The 24,053-nt window shown below is 36.3% G+C and overlaps 3 protein-coding genes across 5 annotated transcripts in view; 2 read left to right on the top strand and 1 right to left on the bottom strand.

Moving 5' to 3' along the window:
* grk5 (G protein-coupled receptor kinase 5) overlaps positions 1-490 on the top strand; it is a 17,031-nt gene extending 16,541 nt beyond the window's left edge. The window contains exon 16 of the mRNA XM_084400848.1: positions 5-490. Coding sequence (XP_084256974.1) covers positions 5-61 — 57 coding nt within the window. The 3' untranslated portion in view covers positions 62-490. The remainder of the gene's footprint in view (positions 1-4) is intronic.
* ash2l (ash2 like, histone lysine methyltransferase complex subunit) lies at positions 389-22,971 on the bottom strand. Of its 3 annotated transcripts, none has more exons than XM_084400845.1 (18): positions 22,823-22,971; positions 18,098-18,268; positions 17,483-17,549; positions 15,359-15,504; positions 15,189-15,277; positions 11,340-11,434; positions 11,159-11,254; positions 10,961-11,056; positions 9,311-9,386; positions 9,196-9,231; positions 8,035-8,137; positions 6,838-7,055; positions 5,299-5,466; positions 3,861-4,054; positions 3,603-3,695; positions 3,423-3,521; positions 2,056-2,115; positions 389-1,141 (listed from the first exon to the last, which is right to left on the bottom strand). In XM_084400845.1, exons 2-18 carry the CDS (start codon positions 18,142-18,144, stop codon positions 1,034-1,036), a joined length of 1,791 nt encoding a protein of 596 aa, XP_084256971.1. In that variant the 5' UTR covers positions 18,145-18,268; positions 22,823-22,971; the 3' UTR covers positions 389-1,033. The 3 variants fall into 3 exon arrangements, with proteins under 3 accessions (XP_084256971.1, XP_084256972.1, XP_084256973.1); XM_084400846.1 differs by having other exon boundaries at positions 9,196-9,213; positions 22,823-22,932; XM_084400847.1 differs by lacking the exons at positions 9,196-9,231; positions 22,823-22,971 and having other exon boundaries at positions 18,098-18,251.
* Positions 22,858-24,053, top strand: pnx (posterior neuron-specific homeobox; the record flags this gene model as incomplete). The annotated part of the gene is made up of 2 exons (XM_084400849.1): positions 22,858-22,990; positions 23,500-24,053. The coding sequence occupies 2 exons, from the start codon at positions 22,858-22,860 to the stop codon at positions 23,916-23,918; spliced, it is 552 nt and encodes a 183-aa protein (XP_084256975.1). The 3' UTR covers positions 23,919-24,053.

Below are 24,053 nucleotides of genomic sequence, written 5' to 3'. Positions count from 1 at the left end.
GTAGCCCAGGGGTCCGGAGGCTGAACCAATATATCGCTCCTCATCTGCAGAAGAGCTGTAAGGACTGGAAAAAAGCGAATTTACCTTTTTACTTTTTTAAAAGAAACGATGGCTTCATCACTGGAGAGGTTATTCAGAGACATTGTTTAAATAATATTTAAAAGATATTGTGTAAATGTACTGTCACAAACCCTACCATCTGCAGGGTTTGGGAATACGTTTTCATACTTTAATATTACAAAAAAAAAAAATGATTTAAGATGCTTTGTATGCTCAATTTGTAAAGAAAAGAGAAAATCATTGTGAAAATTGTGTTTGGTTGTTGCATAAATGTTGAATTTTCAGTGTAGAAATATCACAAAACATTCATGTATGAAAACAGAAATGGTTAAAGTCTTTCAAGAGAAACTTTATTAAAACAAGTTTGTGTATAAAACATGGTTTACAAAAAAAGATATTTTACACCTATCTGAATGACTACAAACCAATTAACAAATAAACAACAAATAAAATAAAAACCATGAATGGAAACCCATGACCTCTGAGAACACTCTCAGGTCAGACACACACAACTGAACGTCTGCCTTTAACAGGTTAATGTGCTTTAAGGGTAAAAACACCACTATAAGGATGCTGTATGAAGGAAATGAAATCGGATGACTGATACCAAGAACAATCTGCAGTATGAGGAAATGTAACGAAACATTAACTTGCATAAAAGACACTCCACCCCAAATACATCATGATCTAACTGGATTCTTCTATCAACATCATACTCTGGACTCTGCACTATGATATTTCATACTAAGAAAACTGAAATATGAGACATGCACGTTGATTTCTATGAGAAAAACCCTCTCAATCCTGCATGAAAAACAAGGGACGGGTACAACCGATACAAAACAGATGATTTAATCAAATATATTCGACATTGAATGGTCCATGAAAAGCATGAGGGGATAGTTTTCAGACACACGGGCTATGAATATGGCATCCATATCAGTCAGTCTGTGTTCTCAGACAGTGTCGGTCTTCAACCTTCCCACGGTGGGCTCCGCCGGCCGTCTACGTCCGTCTCCACGTGGTACAGCATGTCTGCCAGCGTGTGTTCGATGACTGCACCCCAACCCATGTCACTCATCTGAGGATTCACGACAAAACATCAATCAACACCATGAAAACAGTTCAAAACACTGCAGATCATTGTACTTTAATACTGGGCATTATAGCTAAAGAAATATTGGTTACACTTTATTTTAAGGTGTCACTGTTACAGTGTAATTATACATTTATATACAGAGTAAAATGTGCTTACTACAGGGTTAGGGTAGGATTAGGATTTGGTTGAGGGTTAGTTGCGTGTAATTATGCATAATTTACTGTTATTACTATGGTAAGTACATGTAACATGGACACTGTAAAATAAAGTATTAACGAAATATTGATATTTATGTTCATGCACTGAAATGGCACATAAAGGGTGATGCTCGATCAGTCATTGTTGCAAAGTAAAGAGAGATTTATGAAGGAAATCCGCCTCTTTTTTAATCAGGTTTTTCCCGTTCCCCCCCCCCCCCCCCATTCAGTAGTGCCGTTTTGATCTGGCTTAGTCAGCACATAAAAGGCCAATTTTTTTGTAATAGCACAATGCTACTCTTACAAAATGCAGTTATTGTTTAATTCAAGCACTTTCAAGGACCAGTGTTTGTTTTCCCATTCTTTCCAGTCCAATACTTTCCAGTGAATCCATGTGTCTGAAATTCCCCTAGAAAGTCATTCAATGATTAATGCTACGTCATCCGCAGTATTAATGTCGTCGCTAGAATCAAAGGGCCAAAGCCGCTAATAATAAGGTGTAGTGCGAAGTCCACCTGCTTTCAATCATACAATGAATCAGTCTCAGTTTAAAACGAACCATCATTTTGGTATTGCAATTTATTTAATGGGCTGTTAACAAAATATCAAAGAAATATGCCTTTATTTTGGCAATTACCCATAGGAATTATATCAATCCGTGCAAATAGGAGAAGTATTCAAGTGTGATTTCATACTTACTGGCTGAAATGTGATGTCTTTAGGTGGGTATTTAAAGTGTGGTCCGAAATTAACAGACACCTGGAGAGAGGAAACGGCATTAATAATTGTATATGGGCTCAGTGGTTTTGGTTCATAGATGTGAGACACGCTCTTTTCAATTGCATAATCTCCACATCATTCATACGGCACCATCTAGAGTATATACAGAGTAACTAATGATAGCTTTTTGATACACACTTTAAAGCAGGGGGTCAAAGATATCTAGCTTAGCCGGACTGGAGGAAGCTGCACATTAGCCGCGTTTCCACTGTCGGGCCAAAAGCGGGCGTGCTAGTGTGTGACAGGGCCAGTTGCGTTTCTCTTTATTCCGGACTATCATAAAATAAAGCCACTTTTTTTTTTTTTGGAAGCTTCCTCTGTTTCTCTGACTGGAAATATAACTAGCCTACTGGGAGAGAGTGCTAAAGCTCATCAGGTCGTACTTTGGGTGGCATATTTGTAGAAATTACCATTTTCTAAATGATATAAATATGTCCTGAAAAATCAGACGCGACTGAATATGTCTCATAGATGTGTAATATTTCCATATATTATTGTTTTTACTGTATTTTTTTTCAAATAAATGCAGCCTTTGAGAGCAGAAGAGACTTTCAAATACAATTCAAATCTTTTCGACCCCCAAACTTGTGGTTGCCCATAATCAAAAGCAAGATCCACAATACGATGAAAGTTATAATATGCACAAAGTAAATCAAAAAGCTTCTTTCCTGCTGCATATTAACAAAGAAAATCTGTTTAAAACTTTTTTACTCCCACAAAAGGGAAAATCTGACTTTATTAGGGTACTTTTGGAAGACAACAAGACTACTAAGTTGTCAAAACGATCCCCGTTCACCCGGACCTGCGAAAACGACTGAAAACGCTGTATTATGCATGCCAGGCCAGTAGCTGGCGATGTAAGAAATACTGCACACATGAGCATTTTTCTACAAACAATCACGATAAAGGTAAATGATGCGTCTCTGCTGGTCGTAGAAGTGGTATTGATGTAGTAAATCTACACTTTGCTGGAGAAGAGTTAATAAATTCAGTGTCTTGAGTAGCACAAACAGTCCTGTAGTCGTAGTCCATTGTCGTTTTGGTTGTCAAGTACGCATCGCGTATGCCTATAGACTGAACACGTAATACGCATGACGTCATAAAACGTTATAAAACTGAAGACGTTTTTGTAGGCGGAGACGAAAACTTTATCGTTTTCAAAAACTTGCACTTAGAAACCTTTTTCAAAAGTGTGCATTTTCAGGCCCCCAAAACGCCACTGTAGTGTAAACAAAAGACCAACAAAGCATAAAAAGTTTTACATTTTTAGTAGAAAACGGCCATACCGTGCAGCTCTTGTAGAGGGATATGGCGGGGTAGTACATCCCCTCAAACAGATTCTCATAGGCCACACCTTGATTCGCTCCGTTCTTGAAAAATATCATCTAAAAACAAAAACATGAGACATCAGTGATGATGCAATGCAATATTTTGAATGCATCAATGCAATGCAATGAAACACTCACTCGGCTGATACTGGTGGGTTTTAAATTCTTCTCGGCCTTGTCCACGTAATCTTTCTCTTCAAAGTACAAGTAGCTTTTGAATTTGATCAGCGCCTTTGAGGAGAATCAACAATATTATCACTTAAGATGACATTAGAGAATTCATTTTAGCCTTCAGGAGAGCGCTAGCACATAGATGACATGAACTAAAAGTAAAAATCATACCAGAATGTTTTTAAAAAAAGAAGTAAAAGAACAAACTATTGAGTGTGTTCATACCTTGTCCTTGTACGTGTCAGGCAGAGCCTTGGCGGTTTCGGTCTCGTCTGGAAGCTGGATGAAAAAGCCCAAGATGTCGCCCTGCCCGTAGCCGTCAGAGTAATGCTTTCCAATGGACTGATGGAAGCGTGTTCCTTTCTTACTGCGCCACGAGTAGCTGAACTTATCATAACCCAGAGGAGCTTGAAGGTTTCCTGGGATAAAAGACATATGATGAACACTGTAAATACACACAGGAGTATATTGCCGTATAAGTCGCACCAAGTCAAAATGGCATTGTTGAGAGAGAAAAAACAACAGACACACACACACACACAGACAGGTAAATAACATCTAAAATAGTTCCCCTAACTCCACAACAAATTAATTAAATTTAATGGTACAGAAGTGAAATGAAAAATAAGTACATTTATAAAGAGCTTACATTTATTTAATGCAAATCTGAATCATATTAGCAAATCATCATATTAGAATGATTTCTGAAGGATCATGTGACACTGAAGACTGGAGTAATGATGCTGAAAATTCAGCTTTGATCACAGGAATAAACTACATTTTACTATATATATTCAATATATTTTGAATTGTAATAAGATTTCACAAAATTTTTTTTTTGTGTATATATATATATATATATATATTTATAAAGAAATAGATATAATAGTCAGATTATATATATATATATTTGTTTATAGTTATTTATTTATAGGTAAATAAATATAATTTATTTTTATATATTTTATAATATATAAGATTTTACAATATTAGTTTTTTTGTGTGTATATATATATATATATATATATATATATATATATATATATAATAATAAAAAAAAAATATATATATAAATAAATTATATATATATATATATATATATATATATTTATAAAGAAATAGATATAATAGTCAAATTATCTATATATATTTGATTATATTTATTTATTTATAGGTAAATAAATATAATTTATTTATATATATGTTTTTTTTATAAATAAATATATATATAAAATTTTTTTTATAAATAAATACAATTATTTATTTATGGATAAATATTTATGAATAAATAAATGTATTATACATGCATACATACGTATGTATGTATGTAGTTTAAACTGTTGTAAAGACAATAATAATTTCCAGTGACACTGACTTTTTACCCAGCTAATAAAAATAAGCTGAATTGTAATAAGATTTCACAATATTACGTTTTTTACTGTGTTTTCGATCAAATAAATTATTCCAAACTTTTGACCAGTAGTGTACCTCTCACATTCAGCTCAAAGCTAAATATATTTTGCACGTTTTGCATGCTTGCGTTTAATTGCATTTTACAAGTCGCAGCACATTTCAGATGATAAAAAACAGTATTTATTTTCAAAGAAATACAGACAGCTTCTGTAACAGTTAGCAGGCTGAAAAGCGTTATTACAGGACAGACCTAAAGGCTGAGACCAGCCCAGCCGAGCCGCAGTGTCCGGAGGCATCTCGTCCACAGTGACCTCAAAATACCACGAGCCCTTTCTGACCCCATGAGACGCTCGGACCATCGAGTAGCCCTTCTCTCCGGTCACCGTCAAGCGGTCATCTGAAATCTTTAGCTGTGGAGCTGAAACAGTCAAAAAGATAGTAAACCACCATGCATGCACAAGCTTTATTTTGATTGGCTGTTCTGGGGTGTGTTTCCCGTACAACGACGTAACCCACTATGGCATCTGAGGACTATTTCTTATTTTGCTCAGTTATTTTGCTCTATTTCCAGATTCAATCATTGGCTCGTTCTTACATAGTAGAGTACGTTCGCACATGCGCACTCTTCAAAAACGGTGCTTTAAATCTCTTGACAAACTAAAAGACGTAAATGACATTTGTATGTATTCTATATGAAAGACACAGGTTGTACTGAATGTCATCTTGCTTATTTGGCTCAAGATAAGGATTTATTGAGTCCACATGTCATGCAAACTAGAAACTCTACTTCTAACCACAGGTCAAAGCTGTCGTTCCAAACACACAAGTTTGCAATGCTGTTTGCGAATGTTCATTAGAACGATGGCTTCGGGAAACATCGACTCGTGGAACTATGGTGATAACGACGGAACTTGCGAACATAGTTGCCTAATGCTGGGTACACACCAAAAGACTTTTTACATCTTATACGATTTTCAAACTGTGATAGACCACAAACATGAGGACAAACAATCCTAGATTTAAGCGTTTTGCTCCTATAGTGTGTGTGGTGTGCCATGATGTGACAAAGACAGCACACACAAACAGATTTTCAACCAGAGTCTCGACTGTGACCACAGGACATCTCGCGAGACTTCAGAATAAGCATGGCGGACGATATGCAGGAAGAAATTGCGATGATAGTGTTTGGAATGATTTTCACAGAAAATTCACGTGAAAAAAATCATTGTACACACCATTATATATAACCTTTTATACAGAAATATATTCATTCTTTATTGTCTTTATTTATTCTTTATTGGATTTATTGTCTCTTTAGAAAAAGTTATTTAATCCCTCTATAGAGCCTCACTGAACCCTTAACACTCAGCTTCCTGCAAGTGTGTGTGTGTGTGTGTGTGTGTGAGAATGACCGTGTCTTCCATCATCTCGCTTTCTGATTGGATATTGTTTTGTTTCACGTGATAATCTCCAGAACGTGCGCGCGTTTGTCCTCGGGGTTCCCCCCACACATCAGGATTTCTGATCGTAAATATTAAACATGTTGAATATTTACGATTCGCGATCGGGGCGGCTCCGACGTTCTTCCGAGCAGGTTCGGACACTCTTAACACACCTCACACCAAGGGAAAATCTGATAAGATAATCTGTTGAACCATCAAGATAATCGGGACATAAGCTAGGATTGTCGGAAGGGGGGAAATCGGCCCAAAATCAGCCCGATTATCTTTTGGTGTGTACCCAGCATAACGATGCTTTTGGGAAACGCAGCCCTAGATGTCACATGTACCTCTGTCGTGCAGCGCCAGCAGCACTCGCTCATACAGACACGCGCGGTACAGGTCTCCAGGGATGGGCTTCCCGGCCCAGCAGTCCAGCTCCAGTTTCTCCGGGTCAGGAGCGTGAGGATCCGGCTCGGCTAGGATGTAGCGATACCCGTCCTTGTTGAAGGGGTGCTCAAGAGGGTAACCATGAGGTGGCAGGCGCTGCGCTGAGAACAGCGGGTCACTAAAACAAAGAGTAATGTTTTGCTCCGATCAGGATTTTTTTGCATTTACAAAACAGATAGGGTGAAATTTCATTTCATGTCAACTTCAAAGGATTAGTTCACTTCAGAATTAAAATTTCCTGATAATTTACTCACCCCCACGTCATTCAAGATGTTCATGTCTTTCTTTCTTCAGTCGAAAAAGAAATTAAGGTTTTTGAGGGAAAAATTCCAGGATGTTTCTCCATATAGAGGACTTCAATGGTTATCAATGGGTTGAAGGTCCAAATTGCAGCTTCAAAGAGCTCCACATGATCCCAGCCGAGGAATAAGTGTCTTATCTAGCCAAACCATCGGCCAATTTCTAAAAATATATATATATTTATATACTTTTTAACCACAAATGCTCATCTTGCACCAGCTGTGATGCGCCACACATTACGTAATCACGTTGAAAGGTCAAGCGGGACGTAGGGGGAAGTACAGACCTAGTGTTTACAAAGCGAACGTGCAAAGACTAAAGTCAAATGCCATTTACATGAGAAATATATATAAATAAAAGGTAAAACAATGATGTGACGATTCTGAAGTTGGAGGAGAAAATGAGTTTCCGCCTACGTCAGGTTACCGCCTGACCTTTCCAGTGTGATTACGTAATGTGTGAAGTCGTGGACGTGCAAGATGAGCATTTGTGGTTAAAAAGTATATAAATGTTTTTTTATTTTTTTATTGGCCGATGGTTTGGCTAGATAAGACACTTATTCCTCGTCTGGGATCGTGTAGAGCCTTTGAAGCTGCATTGAAACTGCAATTTGGACCTTCAACGCGTTGAAGTCCTCTAAATGGAGAAAAATCCTGGAATGTTCTCCTCAACCTTAATTTCTTTTCGACTGAAGAAAGGAAGACATGAACATCTTGGATGACATTGGGGTGAGTAAATTATCAGGAAATTTTTATTCTGAAGTGAACTAATCCTTTAAGATGTGCTTGTTGTCGTACCTGCGGGTTCTCTTGGCCGTTCCAGCTGTGGCTCCGTCTTGTTGCTGCTGTTGTTTGCGTTTGGCTCCTCTGCCTTTTCCTGTGGCCGCTGGAGGAAGCCCACCTGTGACAGATCCATACCAGAGTCTCGATTCAAAAACTGATGATGCAGAATCAACCTCAGCCTGATTCACATGCTCTGATCATCCAAAGCTAACTTAAAGGTGCAGTATGTGAGATTGACAGCTAGCGGTTGAAATGGGTCCAAATTCAAGATATTGGAGAGAGTTGTTTCCCCCGCTCCCTCCTGCTCAGAATCGACGCTCACGCGGGTTGCCAGATTGGGGACACGCAACAGGAACGAGCGTGAGTAAGTAGACTTACTGAGTAAGTTACTGAGTCGTTTTATGATAAGTTGATATCGCGTTTTAATATGCTCCAGTTCATCGAGATTTTTAGATGGGTGCGGAGGCTTTTTAGGTCGGGTAGAATCTGATCTCTGACCCAGTTTGTTCACTGGCTTCCATGACTGCATAATGCTGTGTTTTCCACCAACTGGCAACCTGTGGTGGCGAAATACTTTTGGGTAAATTGGCAACGTGCGGTTTCCCACAGACCAAAACCAAAACAGACATTCCAACACGGAACGGACATTTCAAAGTAAAATAACTTGCTGTGGAAGTGTTTTCCAGAGAAACCAGTATGTGAACTCAGCATGTTTCCTAAATATCTGCAAACATATGGTATTTTTATGCATTAGTACAGTGAAAAACTTACATACAGCACCTTTAAAGCCCAAACCTAAATGCTTGCAGCAGTTTACAAACAGAGCAGCCCAGCTGAGTGTTGATCAGGGATTGAGTTCAATCTAATGGTCAGCGTTTGACAAACACAACGATAAAGTGTGAAAGCAATATGTTTCAGCGACAGTCCATTGATATGTGCCAAAAGACATGACGGTTAGATTTTCGTTGTCTAACAGGGAAGAGAGGGGGCACAAGCACACAGAAACATGAATAGTGCCGACATCAGGCTGCAGATTAAGGAGACGTGGCCAAAAGGAGCAAGCAAGTCAATCAAGAGGGAAAAGATCAATGCAAAGCGAGGGGGAAGTTACAGGAGCACCAAACCAAACACCAGCCTCCGATTTCAAAAGCCACACCAAAAACGATCCATATTCACCTGAAAAACTTGATCCACCTGGAATACAACGCACAGCTTTAAAGGAACTCCCTCAGCATTCAGAATTAAATATGCAACTTTAACAATTTCTAGAGCTTAGAGCATTCTGTCTTACCGTTCAACCCTCCAGCGCCTGTGATGGTTGTCACCTGCTTCTGGTTGTCATACGACGGCCCAATATTGCCCAGATCCTGAATAAAACCAAATACAGAACATATAACAAACTCAAATTATTAAAGTAGTCTGAAGATCAGTAAAACGGAAAACTGGGTATGATGTTAGTATACAATATGCATTCTATATGAAATCCGTTCTTTTGCCCCACCAAATACTGTATCCCACAATGCAATGCAATGCATCCCCTTCATTTATAACACTGGTCTACAATTTCTTAGTAGTCATCTGTTTCAGAGATAAAATGTACTATTTTTGTTATGTATATTGATGTGTTGAATTCAAATTTGACAAATAAAACAAATAATTGGCTCCTGTTTCCAAGATAATTAAGTTTTTACGTCTGTCTAAAATAGATGTAAAATTCTAATTTTCAAACCTATCTGTACGATTTTCAGACCATATTTAACATAAATGGTTCATACAGCATTTTTTTTTGTGTGTGCGTAAAGTGATAACATGCACTTAAATAATGAAGAACCTAAAACGCTTTATTAATTGCTTAAATTTACCTCTGACACATCGGTTTGATCATGTAAATGTGGTTTGATGTTGCAAGATCACCAAACAGCAAAGTACAGTCTGATTTAGATGATCGTTTGCCCCTTTATCGGTTTCTGGTTTGAGTGGCACACGCGCATTCATTTAGTGAAGTTCAAAAGAGACTTGCTTAATGTTAAAGACAAACAGATTTGCGTAACACCGTGTCCTAACCAGACGCGATGCCATAAGATTCCAGCGACAAATAATTTGTCTGTCCACACTAGATGCGACGCGACTGCGAGATGTGTCAAATCAATCAAAACCCACAGCCAATCAGAACAGCGTGTGGGCGGAGTCTTGCAAGAAAATGGATAATTGCTACATAATCAAATTCACAAATATTACACCATTTAAACATTATTAAAAACACATAGGCTGAGTTACTTAAACAATCTTTGTCAAATAATACACTTGTTTGTTCACAGTTTGAACGTTCTTGTTTCAAGATCTGAGGTGAATTATATCCATTGTTGCTTTTACAGCCACAAAGCTGGAGCACTAAATGGTATTCAAAGTCACATTACACGCTTTTAACATTAAATAAAGCACATAAACAGTACCTGAGATTATCATTGCCACACTTTGTGTTTATTGTTCCAGCGCGACGTCGCAGAAAAATAGAAACCGTTTCTAAGATAGAATCGTCACGTGTCGCCGTCGCGGCTCGTTAGGACAAACACTCTGATTAACATGGAAAATAACCTTTTATTACGCGTCGTGTCGCGTGTAGTTAGGACACGGCTTAATGAAAACCTTTGCTTTGAATTCATTCAGTTGTATTCAACGATCGCTAAACTTTTGCTATTGAATGATACATTTATTTTTTAGAAATTCCTAATTTTATATTGTAGAAAACTGAATGGAGGCAAAAGTTGTGAAACACAAATATTTTTCCATATTCGGTTTTCCTTTTTCCCCATAGTTATTCAGACCTAGAAATAACTCAAATCAAATTCCATACTTTTCTGAACTGCGTAGCAACACTGATAATAATAACCACTCTGTGTATACAGTAAGAAAACACTTTAAAAAGAGTTATGAGTCGCACCTGATCAAGCAAACCAAATTTGGGATAGTCCTCTTCAGGGTCTTTGCTGCCGGGGTCGGGATGTTCTTTCACCAGGAAAACATCACGCTCTTTAATCTTAAGTCCAAACAACACAAGTCAACCTTTATAAAACTCTACAATCCACATTACAGACATATTAAGACTCAAGAGAATCTCTCAAACATCTCAATTACTCACCATAGTCTTGACAATATTATTTGGCCACGTCAGTTTGCCAGGCCTCTGACGAGTCGTCATACACTCCCAGTATTTGTCAATGAAAGGAATGATGTCCTTTACAAGAAACCAAACAACACCACTGAAACCACAATATGAAAAACATGGCACTACAATCAGTCAACTTCAGCTGAAAGTGTACCTTATCTTTAGAGAACATTGTTTTGGGATGCTCCTCTTGAGTTCTGGACCTCCATGTCAGATTTGCCAAAGCGGTGAGACACATCTCCTTCAGATCTGTGGATATAAAACCATTCCACAATTAAAAAAGATGGGGAAAAAAAAACATGTTCAGAATGTAATACTGATGTGCTTCACTGCACACTACCTATGTAACAATTAGAGATGCACCGGTCGACCGGCCATCTTTTTTTTGTGTGTGTCCGATGATCTCGGTTCTGGACTTGGACACAAACTGCATTGCAACTATTTCCCAAAATGTCATTTGTGTGGAAATATTACAAAGTAATATTGTAAACTGGCCTGTCTTAACGTCCTGTTTTCAGTATTGTTTATACAGAGATGGGACACAGAGAGGAAAGGAGAGCACAGGCGCACCAGAAGACTGTTTGCGACGCTAATATATATATTAGGGATGTCATGGTACCAAAATTCCAGCAGTCGGTACCGATACCATTAAAATTTTACGGTTCTTGGTACCTATTTTGGTACCACAGCAAAATCTGTTGGAACTATTTTTCTATTTTATTTAACTATTTGAAAAAAATATTAAATTCAATTCAATGACTTTATTTAAGACGGTAATCATAAGTAAATAATACATATAAGCATTAAAGGCTACATGCTGTTTAAACGTAAATATTGCTTATAAAAAACTCCCATGAAGACGTGGCTAAATCTACTGTACAGAAGCCTAATTATTTCTGTCAATTTCTTCAAGTTAAACCGAACTTTTATTTTGACGGGTCGCCGTGAAGACCTTTGAGTTTCTGTGTGTGTATGATATGAAGATAGTTTTTTCTCAAATTAAACAGTAAAATGCTAATGAAGTGACTCTCAGAGCGGCTCTGGAGATGAATTTCATCATGTCATCATATCGTGAGGCAGCAGAGACTGAAAACAAGTGCGAGCGTCACTCGTGCTTCAGTGTGTGTGTGTGTGTGTATGTGTGTGTGTGTGTGTGTGTGTGTGTGTGTGTGTGTGTGTGTGTGTGTGTATGTCTGTGTGTGTGTAGAGTAAATGAAACCGTGCGTCTGTGCCATTCATTCACACAGAGACAAGCAGAACATGCAGGGTTAATATTTAAATAGTCTTTTTGCAGTTTAATATACAGACACTATCAGAGCATGTGAGCGGAGTGGAGCGGTGAGAATCTCCGCTCATCGCTCACTGAACTGTTCACCCCTCCGCTCCCCCGCTCAAAGCTACATCAGGCCGCTCCGCTCATTTTCGCTCAGCGCTCAACGCAGTTTGCTTCGCGCTCCACTCAAATCACCCCCCGCTCGCTCCAAAAAAGGAAAAAAAATCTACATGTATATCACTTGTAGCGGTCCCCAACCTTTTTTGCGCCACGGACCGGTTTAAAATCAGACAATATCAGACACGGACCGGCCTTCAAGGTGTGTGGCGGATAAATACAACAAAAATGATTAAAATGATACGACTGGCATAAAAACTGGGGTATTTTTTTAAATAGCCTATAATAATAAACGTGAATCCAATGTGTAGGCCTACTCGCAACTTTATTAACAGCGTCCTCTAACATCGCGCAGGCAAATGAGAAAGTCTGAAAACAAACAAAATGCCCCCAAAAGAAAAAAAAATCTCTATGTTTTCAGTGCTGATGCGTTCACGTAACATGTAAGGGCACCTAAAAGCTGTCACAACGAACCGGCAAAATGATTATGAATATGTAAAATATAGCAGAAGACATTTTAAAAAATTTTATGTCTGTCGGCTGGAAAGATGCTGACTCGTGATCTTCGCAGTAGTGAACGCGCCTGAGAGAAATGCACATTCGTTTTGAATTGTTCTGTTTAAAAGTAGACATTTCAAGCTTTATATATATGTCTCAGGTGTGTGAGGCAAGTAGGCTATACGCTGAGTTTCGGTTCATTCATGAGACAAACTCCAGGTTCACGTCGGCGCCTTCGTATCGTGGTTATCTATTTTCTAATATATTTACTTCTTATTAAATCCAGACAATGGTTGATGAAACCTTGATTAAAATTAAGATACAATTAATACAAAACGAAATTAATTTTAAAGACAGGCTTTGTGCTTTCTGTTTGAGGTCTGAGTGAAAGTTTTAAAGCAGTCTTAGTGCCGCTTTCAGAGCGCTCACGTCCGTAACGGAGAACTGTCCCGTCCATAACACCTTTTTTTTTTTTTTTTATAAATTTCTAAATAAATGTGACTTATAGTCCAGTGCGAGGCTAGGCCTATGTTTTTTCTTCTTCATGGCGCATTTTTTGACTGATGCGCCTTATAGGCTACTCCGGAGCGACTTATATTGATAGGCTACACCTGTATGAATTCTCATTTTACTTTTTGAACTCCATTATTGAGCCGAGTTTTGCCTGAAAATAGTCTACTGTTGATGACTGTGCAAGACAAATGGATTCAGGGTCAGGCTTGACTGAGCATGCTTCAGACTCGTGGTGTGAGCGGAGCGGAGCGAAATTGGAGCGGGAAATGCGACGCTCCGTCCTTTTGAAATTGCCGCTCTGCGCTCTGTCCAAGATCCGCCCGCTCGCGCTCCCCGCTCGCTCCCGCTCCACTCCGCTCACATGCTCTGGACACTATATATATCGGCTACAGGCAGTGCTCCAATAAAAAAGTTAGTCTGGAGCCCCGCGCTTAGATAAAAACACGGAAGCGACTTAAAGGGATAGTTCACCCAAAAATTTAAATTCTATCATTGTTTACTCATCCTCAAGTTGTTCCAAACCTGTATGAGTTTCTTTGTTCTGCTGAACACAAAGGAAGATATTTGGAAGAATGTTTGTAATCAACAGATCTCGGTCCCCATTGACTTCCATACTATGGTAGTCAATGGGGACCGAGATCTGTTGATTACAAACATTCTTCCAAATATCTTCCTTTGTGTTCAGCAGAACAAAGAAACTCATACAGGTTTGGAACAACTTGAGGATGAGTAAACAATGATAGAATTTAAATTTTTGGGTGAACTATCCCTTTAAAGCAGCTGCCTATTAGTGGATACCGAATATACCCGGTACTACAGAAATGCTGGTATCGTCACATTTTCAGTACCGACTTGGTACCGAAGTACTTTGACAACACTAATATATATATATATATATATATATATATATGAAGAGTTCAGATGCAAAAACCTCTAAATGCCATCTGAAATTTCCTCCTAGAATGATCATTTTTATCAAGCTTGTATATTTAAATTTCAATAATTTCACTTAAATGGCAGTTAATAGGTAATTTTCATTGCCATTTAAGTTAAATTACTGAACTTAAATATACGAGCTTGATAAAAATGATCATTCTAGGAGGAAATTTCAGATGGCATTTAGAGGTTTTTGCATCTGAACTCTTCATATATATATATATATATATATTTATATATATATATATATATACACACATACACATAAATTCAGTCTGCTGTTTTTGTTTTATGCAAGTATGTTTTATGTAGAATAATTTCTCAAATCTAGAGTCAGACCACTCTGTTTATACGTTAAATCTTGAAATGGTACAATTTAATTTAAATCCAAAACAACTGCTCATACTACATGTTTGTAGAATCTTTGTTTGGATTGTGATTAAAACGCAGTAGTTGCTTCTCATTTCAAATGGCTACAGAGATTTTTTTGTTTAAGTTTGGCTTGTAATAGAGCAAATAAATTTGAAATAAAAATAAAAATAAAAATCAGCAACCGATATCAGAATTGGCCATGAAAGATCCTGATCAGTGCATCACTAGAAACGATTCAAACAGCAGAATGCAACAGTGATCACTAATTCAACAAAATCAAACAGATCCACTCACTTGCTTGTTTCCTCAAAAAGTACGTGTTCCCACTGTGGTGACACACGTTGCAGTGAAACACATAATTGGTCATGAACGGCAGGCAAGTTCTGCAGGAATGAGAAAGCATACAGTGTAAGTACATGCTTGTGGGACACCCGTCCATCTCAGATAATAAGAGAGCAACGCACGCCGTGTCAATGCTGAACGTGTCTGCTGTAAACCACTTCATGCAAAGCGCACACTGCAGCTCCACTTCCCCCAGCTGACGGCCGCTCTCATCGTCTCCAGAGCCCGTCTGTGTGTCCGCCGCCTCAGAACTGTCCCCGGCCGTGTCCTGAGGACCCAAACACACAATCTTATGTTGTACTGAAAACCTGCTTGAAAGCCACCATGAAACAGCACATTCTTTAGCCATTTGACTTCTGTAATGGTTATAGCTGAACTGAACTGATTTCAAAATTGATGTACTTTACACAGTTACTTACTGAACCAAAATGAATCAACAACACTGAACTGATTTCAGCTGAATAATGACACTACTGTCTTTTTAGAGCTGCTTTACAGCAGAACTGAATTGAATTCTGTTTGCATTTTTATTTTTATAACTGTAAATCTACTTTGAAACAATCTGTCTTGTATAAAGTGCGATAGAGATAAAGGTGACTTGACATTTCCGAGTAACACAGTATATTCAATGAGGTATTAGGACTTTTATATACAAAATGTTATACTTCAATTATCAATGGGGAATTGATTTCAATAAAAGAATTAAGAAGCAGTGGAGTTATTGTTAAATAAAACAAAAACTATTTAAAAAAAAAATCAGTAATTGAAATAAAGCTGAAATAAAAAATAAAAAATAAAATAAAATAAAATATATATATATTATTAGATGAAAAACTTTAACTTAAAAAAAACTTGTTTATCTAGCTTAACTGAAATAAGTTTATGTTAAAGTACTAAAATTACTAAAACTAATGAAATTAATTAAAGCTACATATCTATCTATCTATCTATCTATCTATCTATCTATCTATCTATCTATCTATCTATCTATCTATCTATCTATCTATCTATCTATCTACCTACCTACCTACCTACCTACCTACCTACCTAGATTATATATATATATATATATATATATATATATATATATATATATATATATATATATATATATACAGTGCTATGCATAAGTTTAGACACCCATACTAAAGTTGACTAAAAAGAGGAATAAAAAATAATCTTTTGGAAACTGAACTTAATGCCTTAATTTAAAAAATTAGGAAAAATCCAACCTTTAAGGACACCAATTTTCTTTGTGAATGAATAATGTATCGTAAATAAATAAATGTTCTTCCTTAAAATACATGGTGCATAAGTTTGGACACCCCTATGTTAAATTCCCATAGAGGCAGGCAGATTTTTATTTTTAAGTATTTTTTTTAATTTATTTTTTAGGATACTATGCATCCTGATAAAGTTCCCTTGGCCTTTGGAATTAAAATAGCCCCACATCATCACATAGCATTCACCATACCTAGAGATTGGCATGGTTTTATTTCAGTTAGCCTAATAGCTAGTTTGATTTGCATTGAGAGATGATCTTATGGAAAGTACCCCATGCCAATCTCTAGGTATGGTGAAGGCTATGTGATGATGTGGGGCTATTTTAATTCCAAAGGCCAAGGGAACTTTATCAGGATGCATAGTATCCTAAAAAAATTTTTTTTTAAATACTTAAAAATAAAAATCTGCCTGCCTCTATGGGAATTTAACATAGGGGTGTCCAAACTTATGCACCCTGTATTTTAAGGAAGAACATTTATTTATTTACGATACATAATTCATTCACAAAGACAATTGGTGTCCTTAAAGGTTGGATTTTTCCTAATTTTTTAAATTAAGGCATTAAGTTCAGTTTCCAAAAGATGATTTTTTATTTCTCTTTTTAGTCAACTTTAGTATGGGTGTCTAAACTTATGCATAGCACTGTATATATATCTATATCTATACACACACACACACACATACATATATACACACATATAGATAGATAAATAGATAACATATATAAAATAAAAATGACTAAAGCAAATAAACAATTGCTGAAACTAAAATTTAAATGAAAACTAAAAATATAAAAATAAAGGCTAATTCAAAATATTAATAAATACTATAATAGTATATAAATACAGAAATAGCAGTTAAGAAGATAAACAATATGAGAAACAGCGAAAATCATTCACAATAAGAGAAGTAATGCGTGTTAAATGCATAAAGTACAATTCCTCATGTGTCAAACACAATACCATTGTATCTTTTCCACTGGAAGACTCGGTCTCCATGTTTGTGTTCAGATCTCCAAATGAAGAATCGCTGCAAAAACACACACATGTAGGAGTTATTATGAGATATAAAAACTGCCAGAACTGATCAGCAACTTATTATTTAAGGGGGTCATAATCATAACCACATCACAGCCCACATTTACATATCAACACCACTGACACATATATATAATTTATTATACAGTTGATCATCAGCACATATTTATTACTATTCAGCTCTTATGAGTGACAGAATGCAAATCACAACAGAGGTTGAAACTCAGTCAGAGTAACGAATCTTTTGTTATGGCAAGGACCTTTAGGGTAAATAAGGTAATATCATGTTTATTTACAGTAAGAACTATCAGTATGTTCATTATATAAACGTCAAATTAAAGATCACAGGGGATACATCTCAAATAAATAAGACGAAACACCATCAATTCATTCTAACACTTGACTCGAGTGTTGCTGTAGTGTTTCTGACGTTAAAAAGCGATATTAATATCACAGAGATGCACTATAGATCTGTTCATGTGTTTAATAACACAATATCAGTGTTTTCATTGATTAAAGCGTGTTTTAATTGGTTCTCACCCGTCTGCTGTGTCTCTCTCGGTCACAGATCGCGCCTCAGCAGCCATCTTTCAAATGACGACCAGAGATTCAAATCTCGCGATAACACAGCGGCTTCATCGCTGCCATTCTGTCCGTGATCCACCCTGTGGTCTCGCGCACACTGACACCTGTCGGACAACTGTTGAATTACTGTGGAAAGCAGTAGTATAGTATTAGTATAGTATAGTATAGTATAGTATAGTATAGTATAGTATAGCTATATTATATCTTTTAAAAAGACTTTATCTTTTTAACCATCAGTTAACCCTTCTAACCCTCAAAGTTATTTATTTATTTATTTTTTTGTGTTTTGTATTGTAAATATTTTTCATTATTTTAAACACACATTTTAAATATTAGCAACATTGATAAGTGTTAAAACCTGCTAATTCATGCTAGCAAAAATGCTACGTCATCTTAGAAAAGTGTTAAATCATGTAAGCGAAATGTTAAAACATGCTAACAATGTGTTAAATCATGCTAGCAACATGACAATAATGCTAGCAACATGTTAAAATGACATAACAATGTGTTAAAACATGTTAGCAACATACTAACAATATGCTAAAACATGCTAGCAATGTGTTAACTCATGTTAACAACATGCTAATCATGGTAGCAACATGTTAAAACATGCTAACAATGTGTTAAATCATCCTAGCAACATGATAATAATGCTCACAACATGTTAAAATGACATAACAATGTGTTAAAACATGTTAGCAACATACTAACAATATGTTAAAACATGCTAGCAATGTGTTAACTCATGGTAACAACATGCTAATCATGGTAGCAACATGCTAAAACATGCTAACAATGTGTTAAATCATCCTAGCAACATGATAATAATGCTCACAACATGTTAAAATGACATAATGTGTTAAAACATGTTAGCAACATACTAACAATATGCTAAACCATGCTAGAAATGTGTTAACTCATGGTAACAATATGCTAATCATGGTAGCAACATGCTAAAACATTAACAATGTGTTAAATCATGCTAGCAACATGATAATAATGCTCACAACATGTTAAAATGACATAACAATGTGTTAAAACACGTTAACAACATACTAACAATATGTTAAAACATAATACCAATGTGTTAACAACATGCTAACCATAGTAGCAACATGCTAAAACATGTTATCAGTGTGTTAAATCATGCTAGCAACATGACAATAATGCTAGCAACATGTTAAAATGACATAACAATGTGTTAAAACATGTTAACAACATACTAACAATATGCTAAAACATGCAAGCAATGTGTTAACTCATGTTAACAACATGCTAATCATGGTATCAACATGTTAAAACATGTTAACAATGTGTTAAATAATGCTAGCAACATGTTAAAATGACATAACAATGTGTTAAAACATGTTAACAACATACTAACAATACGCTAAAACATGCTAACAATGTGTTAACTCATGTTAACAATATGCTAATCATGGTAGCAACATGCTAAAACATGTTAGCAATGTGTTAAATAATGCTAGCAACATGCTAATAATGCTAGCAACATGTTAAAATGACGTGTTAAAACATGTTAGCAACACACTAACAATATGCTAAAACATGCTAACAAAGTGTTAACTCATGTTAACAACATGCTAATCATGGTAGCAACATGCTAAAACATGTTAACAATGTGTTAAATAATGCTAGCAACATGATACTAATGCTCACAACATGTTAAAATGACATAACAATGTGTTAAAACATGTTAGCAAGATACTAACAATATGCTAAAACATAATAGCAATGTGTTAACAACATGCTAACCATAGTAGCAACATGCTAAACATGTTATCAGTGTGTTAAATCATGCTAGTAACATTTTTTTTTTTTTTTTACTTTCTCTGAGTAAAACCTTCAAACTTGAAGCTGTTCAAAGTTATTTTAAACTTTCAGACCTGGCTTTGTCACGCCAACATCAACGTTTGTCATCACACTTTACTCATAGTTTATTTGTTTATTTTATTGTAAAGATTTTTATTTTTATTTTATCAAGATAAGTTCTGTAGTTTAGATTAACAACCCTATTTATTTTAAAACAAGTGTTTAACGGCAAAAATTTCATCTAGTTTCTTCCTGTATGGACAGATGCTTGAACGTAATGCAAACAAACTATTTCCACAAATCAAAGTGTCTCTTTCTTTCAATACACAGAGGACATCAGATCCATCGTAAACCTGTAAAACACGGTTTAAACATCTATTACTACTAAAACATCCTTTTGTTCCTCTGAAACTGCAGGACAGTTATGTGATGGACTGTTGTTAGGCAGAGAGGCCAGACGCCCGCGGAGAGAGAATTGCCTTGTTGATGGCATGTAAAAGAGGATTGTTCCTATACATGCTGCTTTCTCTGTCCATCTCGCTGATGTATGGTTGGCCATCTGTGACGTACAGACAGAATGACCCCTCGTGGGTTCATTCTGAATCAACACTTTGTAAAAATCAAACTCAAAAATACAATAATATCGCATTTTTTTGTGCCAAGTCTGTAATACAGAAATCTTTAACAGGTTCGTTTAATTGCAGAACAACCTGGAGAATTATTTTTATTTTTATTTTCAAATATATATTAGTTTTTAATTGTTAAATGAATGTAAAATGTGTGTGTTTGTGTATGTATGTATATATTATATATACACACACACATATATATCATACAAACACAATCTTTTGTAAAATGCGGTTAATCGATTTGAAAATATGAACAAAAATATGAAGCAGAAATGCTTCAGAAATATATATTGAGCAGCAAATTATATTAGAATGATTTCTGAAGGATCATGTGACACTGAAGACTGGAGTGATGATGCTGAAAATTAAGCTTTGATCACAGGAATAAATGACATTTTATAATATATTCACATAGAAAACTGTTGTAAAAATTTTAATAATATTTCACAATATTACTCTTTTACTTTAAATATTCAGTTTAATTCTAAATTCAATAATAATAAATACTTTTTTATATTAATTTATTAAAATATTTTAGTTTAACTTAAACACGCTATTCCGGAGACCTCAGAACTTTTATTCTGGAAGACGTTAGTCGATTTAATTAGTATCACAACAACTATTTATGCGCTCGACCACCGTAAAAATCACACAATTGCAAATACATGATATCATGGACAAAATTATTTAAAAAAAAATAGATTAAATGTTCAAGATTATTTTTTAGATGCAATTATTTTCAATTAAACAAAATCTTATGGGAGTTATGGCACACATTTTGCCTTTTTAAAAACTCTATAGATATCGCATCACATTGGCAATTAAAGTCCATATCAGCTGACCCACACAGTGGTCAATAATTTATACGTGTTCAACTTCAAAAGACTCTAAGAAAGAAGTGTAGGTTAATAAGGTTAATCTGTTTTCAACAGCACCACTAGAGAACTTCTCGTGTGTAATTGAGCTGTAAAGCAGCGAAGCTCCAGGCACACTCCTTCTGCAGGACCCTTGCTGGTGCACCTCCTCATCCTCAGCGGCCCGGACAAAGACGCAGGTCAGGCAGGGTCAGAGACACTGGTGACATCTGCTAATTGTCCCGGTGGGCCGGCTAAGCCTCGCTCAGTGAATACCAGAAGCATAGTTGGCATTGGCGCCTGGCAGCTGCCGTGGAGGGCCACCTCTGGAGGCTTTGGGGATTATTTACAACATCATAAAGCCTTTGTCTGGATGCTCCCACTGTGCACACAACTCATCAAGGTGGAGAGGAGCACACTTTGTGCTGCATTAGATGGTGCAAAATAAAATTGCTTCTGCAATCTTTGTTGCCTGCATGCATAATCTTAATATGCCAATTAAAACAAATACAACTTTTCAAAACACAAAGTGTAAAGCGTTTCTAAAGTGTTTGTTTTTTAATGAGCACGTCCCTACGTGCATTTTGCATTCAATTATGCAATGTACTGAGATGTTTAATTGTTGCTTAGTTTTGTACAGAGCAGCTACAGTAGAAAATATAAAAATTACCTTTTTATTTTTTTTTCATTTAGAGAAAAATATATTTTACTTTCTATTTTTAAATAAATGTTAAATATAAATATTCAATGAAATATATAGACATGTCTTAAAATTAAAGTTGTGAATTTTTAAATATAATTTAAAAATATATAATACACTATATATAGTGCTGTCAAATCGATTAATCGCATCTAACATACAAGTTTGTAGATGTAGCCTATGTGTAGCCTATACACACACTTTTATGTTAGATGCGATTACCGGTAATCGATTCGACAGCACTAATTTAATTTGACCTTTTTTTTCCTATCTAATTCATTCTCATTTTATTATTTTAGTTTTAAACGTGCTCACCTCAGAACTTTTCTCCTGGAAGACTTTAGTCGATTAATTAGCATCACAACAGCTTCTCACGCGCTCGACCACCGTAAAATCACACAATTGCAAATAACGACAAGCACTGATACAAAAAACTACACGGCTCTTCAGAAAAGGGCACATTTTAACCAGATGCAGGGCAATAAATTGAAAAGGAAACGTGTCACCCACTGAGACACATTCACATGTTAAAGTGTGTAAAGGAGGAGTTTAAAGGTTTGCTTTAAACACACTGAGGTCCTTTAACATGTTAATTTTACACGTGTCTGTTTGAGGTGTATATAAGCGGAGAGATAGTCAGATATCACAGTACTGTAGTTATACGCACACATTTACTTGCTGCTGTTGGAACTGTCTGTCAGGATGCATGAAGGAACTGGCAATTCTGCACTGCAGGGAAAAACCTCCTTTTCCATCGCAGACATTCTGGATTCCTCCAAATTCAACGGGAAGCATCAGGACACGCAGAGAGACGTCAGGACGCAGGAAAGCTCAAGTGAGTTTCAGCCTTTCATTTGAGAAAATAAATGCGTTTTAAAAAGTTAAGTAGTGTGTTTAAAAATGTATTACATTCATTTTTATGTAGTTGTAGAAAATAGTGATTACGTAACGACCAATTTTGTAAATTTCCAAATGAAAAATCCTTCAGGAGATTCTCCAGGAGAGGGCAGTGTATGGTGAAACATTTTAGTTGGACCTCATCCAAGGTTTATTTATTTATTTATTTATTTTTTAGACCGTTCAGAGAACATTCAAAAGTAACATTCATGTTTCCAAAATTACAAAATGGAATTTTCCATTAACATTCGAATTCGAATGGCCAAAAAGGTTTTTAAAACGTTTAAATCTGGACGTTTTGAACTCACTAACGATTTCATAACTTAATGGGAATATTAGCAAAAAGTTCATAGAGCATATTTGTCAGCTGGGGTGCCACAATACAATTTAAATTCAATAATTCACACACTGATTATAATATTGTAATGGAAATTTCTCACATTTCAGTAAATAAAGACACTGTCAAGTCAACTTCACCTCAGGACATCCACAGCATTTCTGGCACAAAGGGAAAGTCAAAGCGGATCCGCACCGCGTTCACACTGGATCAGCTGCGCATCCTGGAGCGAAGCTTCCAGAACAGCCACTATCTGTCCGTGTTCGAGCGCCACTGCATCGCCTCAGCCCTCCGTCTGTCTGAAACACAGGTCAAGATCTGGTTTCAGAACCGGCGCACCAAATGGAAGAAGGAACAAGAAGGTCAAGAAGGAGAGGAGCAGAACCATTGTGCACCTCCTGCCTTTGCGCAGAACTCTTTTCTGTACGCACCACCTGGACATCACGCAAATCCTGTGCATTATTACCCAGCACCACAAACACCTTACCTGACCCCATCTTACCATCACCAGACCCTCGTGATGTTCTGATCGTCTTTTAACAGCATGATGCCATCAGAGAACATTTTTAGTGTGTAGTTCTGGTTCTAACCATGCTGAGAACCAGTAACTTTTTTAATCTGTCCATATTGAATCTCAAGAAAGAGATTCTTTGTTCAAAGGTGC

Source organism: Rutilus rutilus, assembly GCF_951802725.1.
Source record: "Rutilus rutilus genome assembly, chromosome: 25".
Lineage (NCBI taxonomy): Eukaryota > Metazoa > Chordata > Actinopteri > Cypriniformes > Leuciscidae > Rutilus > Rutilus rutilus.
Note: the sequence above shows the minus strand (reverse complement) of the source record. Positions and strands in the feature narration are given on the sequence as shown.